We start from the raw sequence: 15,961 nt of genomic DNA on the forward strand, positions 1-15,961 counted from the left end.
ACTGTTCTAAACTGTGGCAGGATGGATTGAACTATTAGTTGAATTTGATTGAATATCAATAAAGTTCACATTGACTTTAAATTTTATTTAAAAACTGTTTAAATAGGAAAAAGAAAAGGGCTGTTTTTAGGGTTTGGACCATGGGAGCAACGTTTATATTCAATGTATGTACCTACACGGAGCAACGCCTATATTCAATATATGTACACACGGAGCAACGCAATGTAAGTGCGTAAATTGTTGTATCAGCCATTCCTTTTATCTTGTGTTCGTTTTTGGTTCTTGCTAAGCATAGTGCTTTGCTTTCTGTTGTGTTGTCAAATCTCGTTTATTACAAACCGATAATTAAACATTTGAGATCAGAGTTGTGCCGAATTCACTTTTTTAATTTGATAAATAATTAGTGCTAATTATTTTAGTTATTAATTGCGGATGTAGGAAAGATGTCATCAAATGTTGACTGGCAATCTGGAAAATCCCACAAGGAATGTGACATGTAAGGTGTTTTGTAAGCTCTATAAAATAAATGCTAATTAGTACCATTGGTTTTTTAGGTTTAGTGTTTTGTTCAAGTTCATGTTTTAAGTTCTTGATGATTTTTTAAGTTTAATTTATTCAAAATTATAATTATATAATTTTTATTATAATAAAATAATTATATCAAATTATTAAATAAACAAAAATGAATAAATATAGAATAAATAAATTGATTAAGCAAGTACCAATCGATTTGATTCATTTTTTTAAAAATTATAATATAGATTGTTTTTATATAGTATAATATTATTTAATATAATATAAACAATATGGTATATATATATATTATATATGTATGTATATAATATAGTATTACTTGCATTTTAGACTTTTTCAGAAGAGAGCTAAATAATAATTTGATAAATAAATACACATCTAATTTATTTATAATATAGTATACAATTACAATAGATTTAGATTTTTGAAATTTAATTGGCCAATTAGATATTAGCATTATTTTTATTTATATATTTAAAATTCAAATGTAAAATTATTGATAAATAGCAGATTTTTTCTAAAATATTTAAACATGGTGAATGTAAGTTATGCTTTATGTTCTCATTAAGAAAAAACAATATTAAGAAAATAAATGTTGTAATCTTATGTAAACTACACAGGTATATGTTGGAACACGAAATTGCATGTGATGTTGTATTCATTTTAAATGCAGAAGATGGTAGTGCCTACGAAATGAAGGCTCATAAGTATATTCTTATATCTCGGAATCCTGTTTTCTATGCCATGCTCATGAATGACACTCGAGATAAAAGTGAAAAAATTACAATTACTGATGTTTTACCAAATGCTTTCAAGGCATTATTAAAGTATCTAATTTATTTATATTAAAATTTCTTATAAATGTGAAATTGAAGTTTATCAGTTAAAATGAGTTTAAGGCAGCATAGCATATTTCATTTTGTTAAATATGTTTAATTTTTTCTCTATTTGGAAATTTATTACACTTTAATATGTTTTTGATAATTGTAACATTGATAAAATATTTGTGTTTAATATCTTCTTGCCTTGGGCATGACATAAAACTGCATCCACGCTACCTTGCGTGCTTTTGAGCAAAAGGCTAGACCCACCGCTTATAACTGGTGGTTGTCGTCAGGATGGGTTTCCGGATGTAAAAATTTTTCCCCAAATTATTTTATGCCATCAAGAAGAAAAAAATTGATGGCAAAGAAAGCAATGTCCTACCTCGGGGGAACTGGGTCTCTGGACGCTAAACGAAGATTGATTGATTTGATCTCCTTGTCACACATTATCTACATATTAATATGATTATCAATATAATTGTACAAAATTGATTTCATTCAAATTATTGCATTGATTTATTTGCAGCTTTCTCTATTCTGAAAATTGTCAAATTACTCCAGATCTGGTGTTACCAATTCTATATGCTAGCAAAAAGTACATAATTCCAAAACTGGCAAAGAATTGTGTCAAGTTTTTAGAAGAAAACATGAATAATGAAAATGTCTGTTTGATATATGACCATTGTTTGATGTTTGAAGAAACAGAACTTGCTAAAAAGTGTGAGAAGTTTTTAGAAATAAACACAGAAAATGTTCTTAAGCCACAAATAATTACCACATTATCAGGTTTATTTGCTATAACATTAATTTGAGTCATATTTTGTTTTTTTTTGAATTATTTTATTTGTAGAAAGTGCATTAAAAAACTTGTTAAAGTTGCCAGTTGTGTCTGTGAGTGAAATTAGTTTATTCAATGCCTGTCTTGTCTGGGGAAAAAATGAGTGCAAGAAAAAAGAACTAGATTCTCAGAGTATTGAACATTTAAGAGCAATTTTGAAAGACATACTTCTCTACATACACTTCCCCTCCATGACTAATGAAGAATTTGCAGAAGTTTCAAGAACTAGTTTGTTAAACCCCGAAGAAAGGTTGATTTTTTTTAATTATAAAAACTGCAACTTTCAAAAATTAAATTTCTTTAGGTGTTTGATCTTTGAATATATAGCGGGAACCGCTGAAATGAAGTTGAGCCAGTCCAAATTATTATGTTTTCCAACTGATGCTCGGCAAAAGCCACCGTCCATTTATTTGAAGAGATTCAACTTGTTCAGCAAAAGTAATTTATATTCAGGTGACTGTAGCATGATGAGGTTTTCTTGTGATAAGAGTATCATCATCAAAGGATTTGGTATAAGTTCTTCTTTTGATTTTGATCCTGTGTGTGAAGTGCAGGTAGCTCAAAAATGTTTTCATTCACCTTTTGAATTATTACTTTCTTATATCATTTATTTCACATAATCACACAGCTTCATCATTTTCAAATTTTTAGTACACTCATGATTTCATTGCTAGTATAAAACATACTTTAAATGCGTAATTGTAACGAGAAAAACTTGTGATTTTTTCAATACAGATAGTGATAAAACATGAAAGAAAATTCATATATAGTAAAACTTTGCAAATCAATGATGATATGACTGGACAATTTGCTGAAGTTATGCTGGGCACTGACGTTGTATTCATTCCTTTTATCTTCTACACAGTCATGATAACATTTCACTTTTCTGGAGAGCATGATCAAGGTACATGCAAAAGAGGAAAAGGTGGATCGAAGATCATGTCAGTTGATGGCTTCACTTTCGAATTTGACAGATGTGATTCAGGCAGTCTGATCCCCGAGATAATATTCTGTAAAAATCAGTGATTGTATTAATGATTTTAATTACGTGTACCCTTCGTATTTTTGTTACTTTTGTTGCATTTTAAATTTATGACCGATTTCATTCATTCGTTTTTACAGCATTCTCCGACGTCTTGATTGTAAACATAGGTACATTTACGCACGCACACACACACACACACACACACACACACACACACACACACACACACACACACACACACACACGTAAAGTAAGCCATCTGTGCATATAAATTGGACAATGTCAAATTGTATATAAGAGGAATCTCATTTTTATCTGCCATTATTATACTTTTTTTTAGATTTCTAATCTCGCTTTTAACAAAAAATAACATCCGATAATACCTTTCTTATTTTTATGTTACATTTGTTGTATTTTAAATTGATGAAAAATGATAGAGAGGCTAGTCAATGTCATACAATGTGCAGGACCGATTTCATTCATTCGCTTTTACAGCATTCTCCGACGTCTTGATTGTAAACGTAGATACATTTACGCACGCACACACACATGTAAAGTAGACCATTTGTGCATATAAATTGGAACAATGTCAAATTTATAAGATCAATCTCATTTTCATTTGCCATTATGAAACTTTTTTTTAGATTTATAATCTTGCTTTCAACAAAAAAAAACTCTTGATAATAAAGTTTCAAATTTATTGTTACTAATCTCAATATTTTGAATTTTTAAAAATGATTAATAAAAAGTGAAGGTGAAGTTAGATCGCTCAGCTCCTGTACAACATATATTGTGTCTATATTTATTATATCAGATATCAACATAGCCTTGGAACTTTTCATTTTATGTTAGTCATTGGTTATAACTCGAATATTGTAACTGTGTTCCATTACCACGTTAACAAACTACAGAAGGTATAAAATACTGCAAAGACATATCTTCATTGATCAATATTAAATGTAGCATTTCGTCTGGCGTTATGTCTGAAATTCAAAAATAAAATCGAGAACTCTTAGTATTTAAACTGTAAAATCTGAAATTATGCAACAACTTACTGCAAATGACTTTTGTTGGGTTAATCTGCTGACCACTGAGCAGCTGAGCCAGTTTTTTTACATCAACTTTCACTTCAACTACCTCTTTGCTGTTGCAACTGAGTGGTTTCCTCGGTTGTGTTTCTTAATGAATTTCAAAACAAAATTATTAAAGTGTAATGACAGAAGTGTTTCAAAACTTAGAAATTACAGAAGACTTCATTTAATTAGAAAAAAATAGGAACTAACTTAAACCTGGATAGGTTAAATTTTCAAAGTGCGTTGATACATTAACAAGATCTTTTTCAATCTTGAATACCATTTCACCTTCATGATTGGCTCCCACAATCACGTGGTTGCTCAAGTTTTTCATTCTTTCAATAACATTTTTAACTATTTTCAAAGGAGGCATGTATATGCTGACCTTCAATATAAACAAAGCAGTTTTCACCAAGTGGCAAAGTTAAACAATTTTAACCATGATTATAAAATGATATCTAACTCCAAATTGAGGCAGAAGAGGCTCTGCAAAGTCTCCCCAGAACTTTCTTTCAATTAGCTCAACTGCAGAATCATGCATCACTTTTCGTGATGTTCCCGAGAGTGTTGGCTGGTTGTTCATTGATTTAAAAGTTTTTTTAGATTTATTCAATATTTGTCTTGAAGTTATATTATATTTTCAATCACACATTTACTCTCAAGTTGAAATCACATTTGATGAATACATATATTATATTTTCAATCACACATTTACTCTCAAGTTGAAATCACATTTGATGAATACATGCAAGCCCATAACATAAGGTAATAGGTTTTGAGTTTCATGTTATTAAAAATCATTCTACATAAAAAGCTTCAATAAAACATAAGAACCTGTTCGACTTCGAATGTTAAACAAGGTGACCCCTTTCTTGTCAACTTTATTTTGAGTGATTTGGCATTTTGAGAACATTTTAAACACTTTAAAAAGTTTTCAACATTAACGGAAAGATAAATTTCATTTGCTGTTTCCAGGTTAACACCTTCCATTAAATATTCATTGAATAAATTTTCCTAGCAAATCATAAAAAATGAAATTTGTCATATGATAAAGAATTTATGTTTCAATTTCATACTTGGGACATTTCACACCACACTCCAATACCTCCAGTAACTGTATGTTCAAGAAAAATCAAGTACAGCTTTTGTGCAGTTAGACGTAATTTGCAGTTTTTCGTTAGCTTTGAAATTGTGGCAATTATTTCTATGGAGAAAACATTAATTTATCAAAAATAATTCAACACACAAATAATATTCAGGTAAAAGTCTAGTACCCAAAAGCAATCTAACACTACAAAAAAAAAAAAGAAATTTTTTGGTAAAAACATTTTTTAATAACTCTAGACTTAAATGATATAATTGCCTAGAAAATTAACATACTAAGAATAAGTATATAAATTAAATACATTATATATAAACTTGGAAATGTAGAAGCTATAGAAATAAAATAAATAATTTTGAAAATTTTCAAACTGCTACTTTTTGACATTGATAAAACCACAATAAATATAATTTGTTTATGCCTAGAAAAAAAAAATAAAATTGTTCAAGTTTCTTTTTTAGTTATTATGTCTTAGTTAGTGGGTAACATTTTAATTTTTAGTTGAAACAACTCAACTGAGTGAGATGCAATAAAATAACAAATCACTGTTTTGCAGAATGAGACAACTAGGGCTGTAGCTAACACAAACATAATTTAGTATAAATTTATCCACCACAGTATTCTTGTACCCTCCTGTGGTAGAGTTAACTGGAACGATCAACTGAGCATCCAAACAACCATCACTAGCAAACTGTTGCGACAACCCCTTCTTGCCACAACAACATAATATTATAATATTTTTGCAGTCAGTCAAAAAAACATAAAAGTCAGCTGATTTTCATATTTTAAAAAATTAGTTCTGTATTGAAAATTAAACAATTGCAAACACTCAAGCCAAAATTTCATTACCTTTTTAATTTCTAATAATATTAGTAAAAAATAAACTACTAATGTTTAGTTAGTTTACTTTACTTTTACTTATTCACATTTATAGTTTTATAAATTTTTTAATACATTTTTTAAAAGTTTTACTTCTAAAAAATTAACATTAATTCGTTCAGCAAAAAGTTTAAAAATGTTTGAATACTAACTCGTTAAATTATGAATATTACATATATCAAATATTTTACCACGAAATTTCATGTTAGCAGGTTGATGAAAACCAAATTATTAATTTTTTTCAAGTTAGACTAGAGAGAACCCGCTACCACACAGTAGAAAATTAACTTTTGCATAAATTTAAAAGTTAATTTAGTTTAAAAGTCACGTTTTAAAGAAATATTCAATCAATTAATTTGTGAAGCGCTATTTCCACAATGTTCAAACAGCGCTCCTCAGTGAATTTTGCAAACAGATGGGTCTTGAGATGCGCTCCGAAGTTCGTAAGGGATGGAGAAGTAGTTAGAAAAGAAGGTAGAGAGTTCAAGAGAAAAGGGCCAGGAAAAGCAAAGGCAGATTTAACCTTTAGCTTTAGCATAAGAGTTTTTAACAAAAGTAAAGAAGTGAGAACGATAAGACGATCGTAAACCGGGGCGTTTAGGTTTAATTAATATATCTGACAAGTATGATTGGTCGGGGTGAGTGATAGTGTACTTTACAAACCGTACTGGTCAACCATACTCGCGTAAGCAGGTCTGAATTTTTTACCCTATATATATATATAAATCTTTTTCATAAGTTAGATATAGCTAGTTAATCAATAGATAAAACGAACGAAGTAACATTTAAGAGAAGAGAATGATCTTTAAGAAAAGGCAGATTTGGTATTCTACGTAGATGAAATTCTACTTCAGTTTTATCTATATATATGAAATAAAATATGTAACATTTAGCTGTATAGCAAATCTAGCAAATAAATATAAAATTATTGGAAAAATAATAATTAAAAATTATTTTGATTGGTGATATCGAAGTCTTTGGTAACAAGGCGGATGAAAACATTGATTATATTCATTTTTTAGATATTTTTTAATCAAAATTGTCGTTTAATGTCTGTTTCGTGTTGATAGTTGGGATATTTTTTTTTCATAAAATGTTTATATGTCATTATTATCAGTAAAATGCTTGGACTTAATGGTTTTTTATTATAACACTTGAATATTCCTGTTTTGTTTTTAAAATTAAATAATGAATAACAATTTCTCATTTTTTTATTTATTAAAAAAGTTAAAGTTTAATTTAATTAATTAATTGAACTTTACATTTATTAAAATAATCTTTGATCTTTCATTTGATTATTTATGGAAATTAAAATTAATTAAAAATGAAATTGATTATTTAAATAAAAAAAATTGAAATACAAAAATAATTTTGACTGGTAATTCAATTCTTAGTTTTAAAAATATTAAAAACTTATTATTAGTTAGCCAAAATAAAATTATTAACTAGAAAAGTTGAAACAGAAACATGAGTAAGTTGTTTTGGTAATTTTTTTATTTTTATTTTATTTCATCTATTTGTAATAAATAGTAATAATAATGATAAAAATTGAAACTGGGTAAGATTGTTTTTTTAATAATGTAATTTATAATATGATAAATTATACTGATTAATTAATTAATTATTTGAAATATTCATTTTATATATGTTAATTTATTTTTTAATTGTTAATAAATAAATAAATAAATAAACATTTAATCTGATAAAATTGATTTAGAATTTTAGATAGAGGGTTTATTAATTTTCATTTGAAAATGACTATCATAGAGTAATAAAATTTATTCAAATTGAATTCTAACACCATTTTTATTTATTATATTATTTTCATATTTATAATACTCTAATACTTTGTGGTTAAACTCAATAATGCTAAATTTATAATGCTATTTTTTAATTTTTAAACTGAATGTTTCGAGAGTCAATTTTCAGTTCATTTCATATTGTTTCATTTCTAATAGACAGAACACTAGATGCAGAAGAAAAGATTTTGTTGGCACAGTCAGCCAAAGAAAGAGCTGAAATTGTGGACAAGTATGACAGAGTTAGTTCTTATTTTATTTGTATATTTTTTTAAAACATTCACAAATTTCAAACTTGTCATTAATCAACTCAAAATATAATAATAATAGTAATTTAATAAATGGTCAATATACAACTTGTCCAGGGTGGAAAGGGAGTTGACATTGATCCATGGGAAGACCCTACATATGAAGTTTACCACGTGACAGACAGATATGGCTTTATCCAGTAGGTGTCTTTGTCAGAAGATGCTGTTGTCCTTAGTTAATTTTAACTAATTAAATTTTTTAATTTCAGTGACAAGAGATTGCCCGAGGTTATGAGTACTGTGGAGATGAAGGTAGTTATCATGGTTTAGCGTGTTATAATAAGCATCTATTTTTAATTTTAATTAGTACAGCTGCTGATGAAATAATTATAAAAATCAACAGGATAGCTACAATTATAAATTGGTAATTTAAAATAGTTTAAAAATTTTTGTAGGCGAAGCAAACTGAGATAGAGCGAAAACAGAAATGGGTTAAAATGTGCTCTAAGTGGGACCAATCCTACGGATCTGACAAAGTTGGTTGTTCAGTGTGTCGCATTTACTTGAGCATTTAAATATATTGTTTAATATAATTTTTATGTATGTTTAATATACTTAGAGTGTAATACTTAGTGTGTAAAAACATATCAAATGTATTAAGTGTAATGATTTTGTGTCATTTCTGTTGTCAATGCAACTAAAGATGTGTCTGTGTGGGCGTTATTGGCAACAACATTAGCGCGACCATATTTTATTGTCTTGTCATCCGATTAAGCGATTGTTTAATTTTCGTTTGTCTACTCTAATTGATCTTTTTATTAAGTTTTCATCTAGCTTCTAAATTTTTCTCAAATGATGAATTATAAAAAATTAGAATACTATAATATTAATTTGTTCTTGTGAATGTTCATAGTACATAATGAACAAACAGTTCTTCAAAAGACTTTACAAGGGCCTACCAGAGGCTATCCGAGGTTTGGTATGGAGCAAGATTTTAAAGTTGAATGACGTTAAGAAGGAGAACGAGGGCGTCTACGAGGTCAGTGGAAAAAAAAATCTTTTCATTGCTGATTGATTTGCTTGATTTATTGGTTTGTGATGGTGGTGTTGTTTGATTGTGCTAATAATAATAACTTGTCAGTGTTTAATTGTGTATTTCACAACTTAGACATATACATGACATATAACATATGACATATACATGACATATATGACTTATAGCTGTGACATATCAACTACGTATATCTTCCTTTTTTGAGTTATGGCTACCTTGCCTTTCTGTATTCTAGGCGGAAATGTGTCACTAAGGATTAACATATAAATAATGTTTACATTTACAGATAGGTACTGTTCAGTTTCTATGTTAATGTTACAATGTAAAATGGTTCTCCGTTGAACCTGCAGCTGCCTATGATAATGAAAGATTCGTGATGTGGTGACTGTAATAATGATGTAGATGATGACTGTTCATTAGCAATGATAATAAAATGCTGACCGTTCATTGAAGGACATGAAGCAGAAGGCACGTCGCTGGTGTCCAGATATTCGTCAGATCGACCTGGATGTCAACAGGACCTACAGGAACCACATCATGTTCAGGAAGAGATATGATGTCAAGTAAGACTTACATCTCCATGTAATTCCATAAGCAAATATATAATTATGTGTTAATATATATATATTTTATGTTAATGATGTTTGACTGACTCCTTAATGTCAACCTGTACCTTTTACTTTTTTGTATCAAATAAAATGTTGTATTTTATTATTGTGTATATAATCACATTACCATATATACCTTATAGCAACACATTTATAAAATGCCAGCCTTGTATAATTAATGTAGTAAATAATGTGATGAGTGAATGACATAATAATGAAACAATGCAAAACACACCAACCCACTACCACCACTGGATATTTCACAACAGACAACAGTCACTGTTCCACGTACTGGCCGCATACTCCATGTACAACACGGAGGTTGGCTACTGCCAGGGCATGAGTCAGATTGCTGCCATCATGCTCATGTACATGAATGAAGAGGTGAGTGGAAGTGATGACGACCGTGACGATGGTGACTGTAGTGTAGTGAGGTCGGTGATTGTGGTTAGGAAGATAATGTTGATGGCGATGGTGGTTGTGATAATTATGGTGATAACGAAGGTGGATGAGGTTTGTGATGATAATGATGGTTGTAATGATGATGATGATGATGATGGTGAAGATGATAGTTTGATAGGAGTAAAATGTTTTTTATTAATGGTTTGATTTGCGCTTGTTTTTAAAGATCTCAACCATTTTATGATATGATTAGTTGAACAGTTAGTTGATTGATGTGCTGTTTAGTTGAGTTAAGATGATTTTACGATGACTGCGTTGATGATTCACTCTTGGGATATAACGGCTGGTTAGGAAATTCAAATTAGATAATTTCATCATCTTCACTTATAATAACAATGTAATAGCACAATTGAAGTATGCTAATTTTAGGAAGAATTTCGTTCATATTGTTGAAACAATCAATAGTGCATGATTCACTATAATAATTTTACTGCTAAACAGCTATCATGTATGCAACATTTTTAATATTTTGTGCTCGTAAATGTGAACACATGCGACATGTAAATATATTTATTTTTGGCTCTGCTGTATGTATCAAACTGTCATTATAATACGCTGCCTTGTGAGATGGTTGAGCAGTAGTAAGGATTGATGACTTGCTTCATCACCAATCCAACGATACTAACAAAGTCTGGTGGACAGATCACTACCTGCAACTTATCACTATAACTTATCAACCACACCTTTCAATTCACACTGTTATTTACTTTAAAATTTTTTCAATCAAAGTTGCCATTGAAGTTATTAAGGGAAAAATTGTGATGTTCAACTTTCGTAAGCTGAAAAGAATGTAGTAAAATTTTGGCAAACATTACTAATGTTAATATTTGTAATACTGATGGTGTTCTTTATGTATTTGGTTGAAAATTATTATTTTTTTACCACACCATTTATTTACACACAATCACAGTATCATAGGTTCAAGCATATGACAGTTCATGAATTTTGCAAAGACTGTATTCAAAGTTAATATAACGCAGTGCAATTGATTCTCATTAGACTAATTATGTGAAACATGAGACTATCATTATCCATTGCCAGAACAAACTTCATCAACTTGACAGCATGTAGGGACTCATAGATATACCTGAGTGATGTTGGGAACCATTTGGAACTGTAGATATCTATAGAGATTTTTATGAAGTATGCTGAGTGAAACGAAGGAAATATAAAACATAACAGAAATGTTATCATTGAGAGGAGTTGGGTCAGCAAGTATGTGTTGATGCTTTGCTATAACAACGAAAAATAGAGATAGGTTTTAAAGAAAATGTTTCACCATGAAAAGCTCAAGTCGTGCGTTGTTTTTATGAAATGGAAATCTTGTTTTATTTTTGTAATGGTGAATTTGTATAAGTAGGATTTTTGTTTGTGCCAAATTTAATGAAATTTTATGCCTGACACTTTATATGCTATATATTTCTGTTAGTATACAAAGGTTAATAAAATACAAAATAATACAGGATGCGTTCTGGGCAATGTCACAACTGCTGACGAACGATCGACACGCTATGCACGGTCTGTACACATCTGTCATCTAACTTTTGTCATCTGTTTGTTTGTTTTTTCGTTTGTTTGTTACTTATAAGAATCACTTAATGAGCTTGCATGAATGTTAAGTCAACGTTTGGTTTGGCGCCTGATGATTCAGTCTGTACAGAATAGGCAGGTGTTTGTTTGCATGCGGGCTATTTAATACAATTAAATGTATGAATAATCATAACTTCAATTATCTTGGCAACATTTATTGTCTAAATTTTTACTTTTTTTCTGAATAGATATTTTTATCCAGTGTATTCTTTTTCATTTGCACAAGTGAATTTTTAATTTGATTCGAATAAGAAAATATTCTGCATTCAATTTTAAAATTCAAATACAAATAAAAATGGACTTGGTAAAAGTAATGAGACTTTGAACTTAACAAATATTCTTCCCATGCAGGTTTTTTCATACCTGGCTTTCCAAAACTCATTCGCTTTCAGGATCACCATGACAAAATTCTCAAAAAGTTTCTTCCCAGAGTTAAAAAGCATTTGGTTTGTACTAAATATTATTTTTTTAAAACGCAAAAAGTTTTTTTTACATGATCAAATGTTTAAATACTTTCAATATATCATAATTATTTTGTTAGATAAGTACATGTGCATGCACACACACGTACTTATATGTAAGTGTATCGCTTATATACAATATATTTAAACAAACGCATAAATATTTATCATTATGACTTATAATAATTATAATAACAGCTTGTAACTTTAAAATTTTGCAAAATTTATTTTTAAAATGTCATTCGACGACCTGTTTGCAGACGAGGAACGACATGTACACACCTCTGTACACCATCAAGTGGTACATGCAGTGCTTCCTGGATCGAGTATGTCACTTTCAATATTTTATTTTCCATTCAATCTTTATTCAACATATTTTCTGTTATTGCATAATGTTTTTTCAGGTAATAATTTTTGAAGCTTAAACACTGACAATAGTTTTTATTTGTTATTTGATATCTTCATCTTACTTGGCAATTTCTTGATATGATTTGTTGTTTGCTTAAGTTTCTTTTTCTTGAACGTCGTGATTCAACAATGGCATGGTATCGAAATATTGATTTATCTATCCACCTCACTTTTGTGGTCCATTCCATGATGAGACAAAATGTTAAAAAATTATCAAGAAATTTGTAATCATTTTTTTTTGAGAGGCTTTATTTATTATTGATTGTGTTTTCTTTGTTGGTAACAATCGCATTACAACAATACAGCAACAAAATTAATTTCTTGTTTAATTTAATCTGTTTGAGATGTTATCTCAAGTCGCATTTAAAATCTTTAATCTGTTTAAATTTCTTTCATTTAAATTATAAAATATCTTGTAATATAAGTAAGGATTATACACTAGAAATAATATATTATTTGTTGACCTAAAATGTTTTGTGCTTCCAGATAGAGTTATAAATTTTGGTGTCTCGTGTTAGAAATTTATAATTTTGCTGGCTTAGGCTGAGTTAATTCTATTAGGTGTATAGCATTTTCAAAATGAATATACATGTTACAGTAATTTGCAGAAACTTCTCATTGAACCTAGGTTCCTTTTCCATTAGCTATGAGGTTGTGGGACATATACATATATGAGGGAGAAAGATTGTTAGTAGCTATGTCGTACAACATCATCAAGATGCACAAAAGTTATTTTCTCTTTATATTAGTCTTTTATTTTTGTACAAGAATTAAAAGCTTGTTATGAATTGACTTATTTTTGTCATGTCAAATACAATTTATGGATGAAATTATGATGAAATTTAGCATTTTGAGTACTGTTGTTCACTGTTTGATCTAACGTAAAGTATAAAAATCAATACATTAGTTAATACTATATCAAATCCAGACAAATACAAATCTCTTACGCATGTCAACATTTTAAATTTTAACAGAGCGTATAATGCAGTTGGACATGGACCACTTGATGTCCTTCTTTCAGGTTGGTTTGGTCACTGACTTTGGCTACCATGGTGATAAAGTTATAGAATCGCTGATCGAATGTGCAGAAGATCTAAGGAAAGCCAAGATGGACCTTCCCCCTCCTTCAACTGACATTTCTCTCGAGAAGCCTACCAAACCTTTCGGAGTTTTCGAAATACCTGACTTGGATCAAGTCATTATAAAGTAAGTTCTGTTTAAGTTTGTAACATAGTTGTTTGCGACATGGCGTACAGTAACAGTTTTATTAACAAGGACAATATATTAAACTATTATCAGTAGAAAACTATTGGATGATTACTGTGCTTTGTATCATTAATTGCATTATTTCCTAATAATTTTAACAGAATGATTACTAGGTCTACGTTCAAGCAACAACTTTTATTCTTTTTAATCATGCATAATTGTTTTTGAATAAAATTAAAATATCAATCAATTTACAATAACTCATATTTCATTTTTATTCTTCCGAAATTTTAACAGCATTCGAAAGTCAGAAAAATTGGAGTCAGTGGTGGAAGGTTCAGAAAAATTAAAAAGCACAGACAAAATGAACCGGCCAAGCATTCCTCCAGACGGAGGTCCAGTCCTTATTCCTAGTCCAGCTCTCAGGCGAATGACACTTCAGAAGGCCATAGAAGAAACGTCATCACTCATGGATGAAACACTGACCATAGACGAAATGAGTTCAAAAGCTTCATACACAGATAACCGATCATCAGATGTTGAAAGTGTTGACACATCTGTAGCCGGCGACATTGGCTCTTCTCTTCTCAACTTACCTGACAACCCGTTCTTACCACTTGCTGCCGCTGCTTCCAGTAACGCCAAAAAACATCTTCCAACAAATTTAAATATTTACACCAACACAGTAAGTTCAGATGCAACAAATATTTTAAGAGTCCATAGTCAGACCAGTGATCAATCCTTGCACAATGATAGCAACCAGAATCCATCGAATTCTTTTGCCAAGGCAATGTTCTTTTCTACTCCTCCAACAAGTAGCAAACCATTAGCTAGTCATTTTTTCCCTTATAAATTAGAGAATACAGACCAAATAGAAAAGTCTAAAACTTCACTTGATGAACAATCGTTTACAAAAAGCTCATCTCTTAGTGAAGACAAATTTTCAAAATTAGAAAAAGATCTTGACGATGCATTTGAAGAACTGAACAAAAATTTAAATGAGTTGAATTTAAATAAGGATATTTCTCCCGTCAACAAAAATAAATCAAGGCCATACAGTGCAAACATACCTAAAAATCATTTGGCTATACTCAGTAAGTTTGGCTCTATGAAGTCTACAAATGACGATAATGCAACTAAAATTGGCACATTAATTGAAGCTTCAACAGAAAAAACTGAAGTTTCAACGGAACCAAATGATGAAATGAATGTTAGTACAAAATTAACTTGTCAAAGTAATTTAACGATGGACCTTTTAAAAAAAAATGAATCTCCTGGTGATGAAATTATCATCCGTAATGATATAAATAAAGAAAACATAACAGAAGCAACACCAAGCCAACCTGATGACGTGCTTTCACTTTTTTTCAAAATACCGAATACCACTGAAACCGATATACTCATTGAACCACAAAACGCAACAGATGGTGTAGACAACTCGATGAAAAATATCCCTCTACTGTCTAATTCAATGTCTGAAGGTAGTTTAAAGAGTGCAAAGCCTGTACATGCACCAAACTCTGTTAGAACGTCTAGGATCCCCATGACCAAAAACATATCAATGAAAACTTCTCCGCCAATAAAACAAGTTAACCATGTAAAGTCACCCAATACATCTGCAGTTGATCTACCTAATCCGATATTGGCTACTGGAAAAATCAAACCTCCATCCATCTTCATGCCACAAAAACAATCAAATTACTCATTCTCTCATCCACCACAACGAATAGCTAAGCATTCGACACAAATCGTAGAAAAGTCAACAAGCAACAAATCAGATGAAACGGTTGGTAAAAACAGTGCAAAAGCTAGTGAAAGCAATACACCAAAAACACCGTTGTCAGGTAGTGGTTTGATGGGCAGTGAAAATTTTATGGTATCTGCAAAAGA

General features: G+C 30.0%; 3 protein-coding genes across 3 annotated transcripts; 2 read left to right on the plus strand and 1 right to left on the minus strand.

The window, feature by feature from the left end:
* Nucleotides 1-1,158: 1,158 nt before the first annotated feature.
* HELRODRAFT_143594 (hypothetical protein) lies at nucleotides 1,159-2,495 on the plus strand (the record flags this gene model as incomplete). The annotated part of the gene is made up of 3 exons (XM_009024682.1): nucleotides 1,159-1,361; nucleotides 1,885-2,144; nucleotides 2,209-2,495. Coding segments are annotated over 3 exons (750 nt in total), but the record flags the coding sequence as incomplete, so codon positions are not given.
* Nucleotides 2,496-4,078: 1,583 nt separating this feature from the next.
* HELRODRAFT_186499 (hypothetical protein) lies at nucleotides 4,079-6,501 on the minus strand (the record flags this gene model as incomplete). The annotated part of the gene is made up of 7 exons (XM_009024683.1): nucleotides 6,388-6,501; nucleotides 5,331-5,458; nucleotides 5,089-5,268; nucleotides 4,718-4,825; nucleotides 4,465-4,639; nucleotides 4,237-4,359; nucleotides 4,079-4,164 (listed from the first exon to the last, which is right to left on the minus strand). Exons 1-7 carry the CDS (start codon nucleotides 6,437-6,439, stop codon nucleotides 4,079-4,081), a joined length of 852 nt encoding a protein of 283 aa, XP_009022931.1. The 5' UTR covers nucleotides 6,440-6,501.
* Nucleotides 6,502-8,141: 1,640 nt separating this feature from the next.
* On the plus strand, nucleotides 8,142-14,075 carry HELRODRAFT_67442 (hypothetical protein; the record flags this gene model as incomplete). The annotated part of the gene is made up of 12 exons (XM_009024323.1): nucleotides 8,142-8,276; nucleotides 8,400-8,482; nucleotides 8,552-8,597; nucleotides 8,738-8,818; nucleotides 9,214-9,321; nucleotides 9,790-9,899; nucleotides 10,214-10,328; nucleotides 11,870-11,924; nucleotides 12,348-12,442; nucleotides 12,718-12,783; nucleotides 13,494-13,593; nucleotides 13,840-14,075. The coding sequence occupies 12 exons, from the start codon at nucleotides 8,142-8,144 to the stop codon at nucleotides 14,073-14,075; spliced, it is 1,230 nt and encodes a 409-aa protein (XP_009022571.1).
* Between the last annotated feature and the right edge of the window lie 1,886 nt (nucleotides 14,076-15,961).

Source organism: Helobdella robusta, assembly GCF_000326865.2.
Source record: "Helobdella robusta unplaced genomic scaffold HELROscaffold_4, whole genome shotgun sequence".
NCBI classification, from domain to species: domain Eukaryota; kingdom Metazoa; phylum Annelida; class Clitellata; order Rhynchobdellida; family Glossiphoniidae; genus Helobdella; species Helobdella robusta.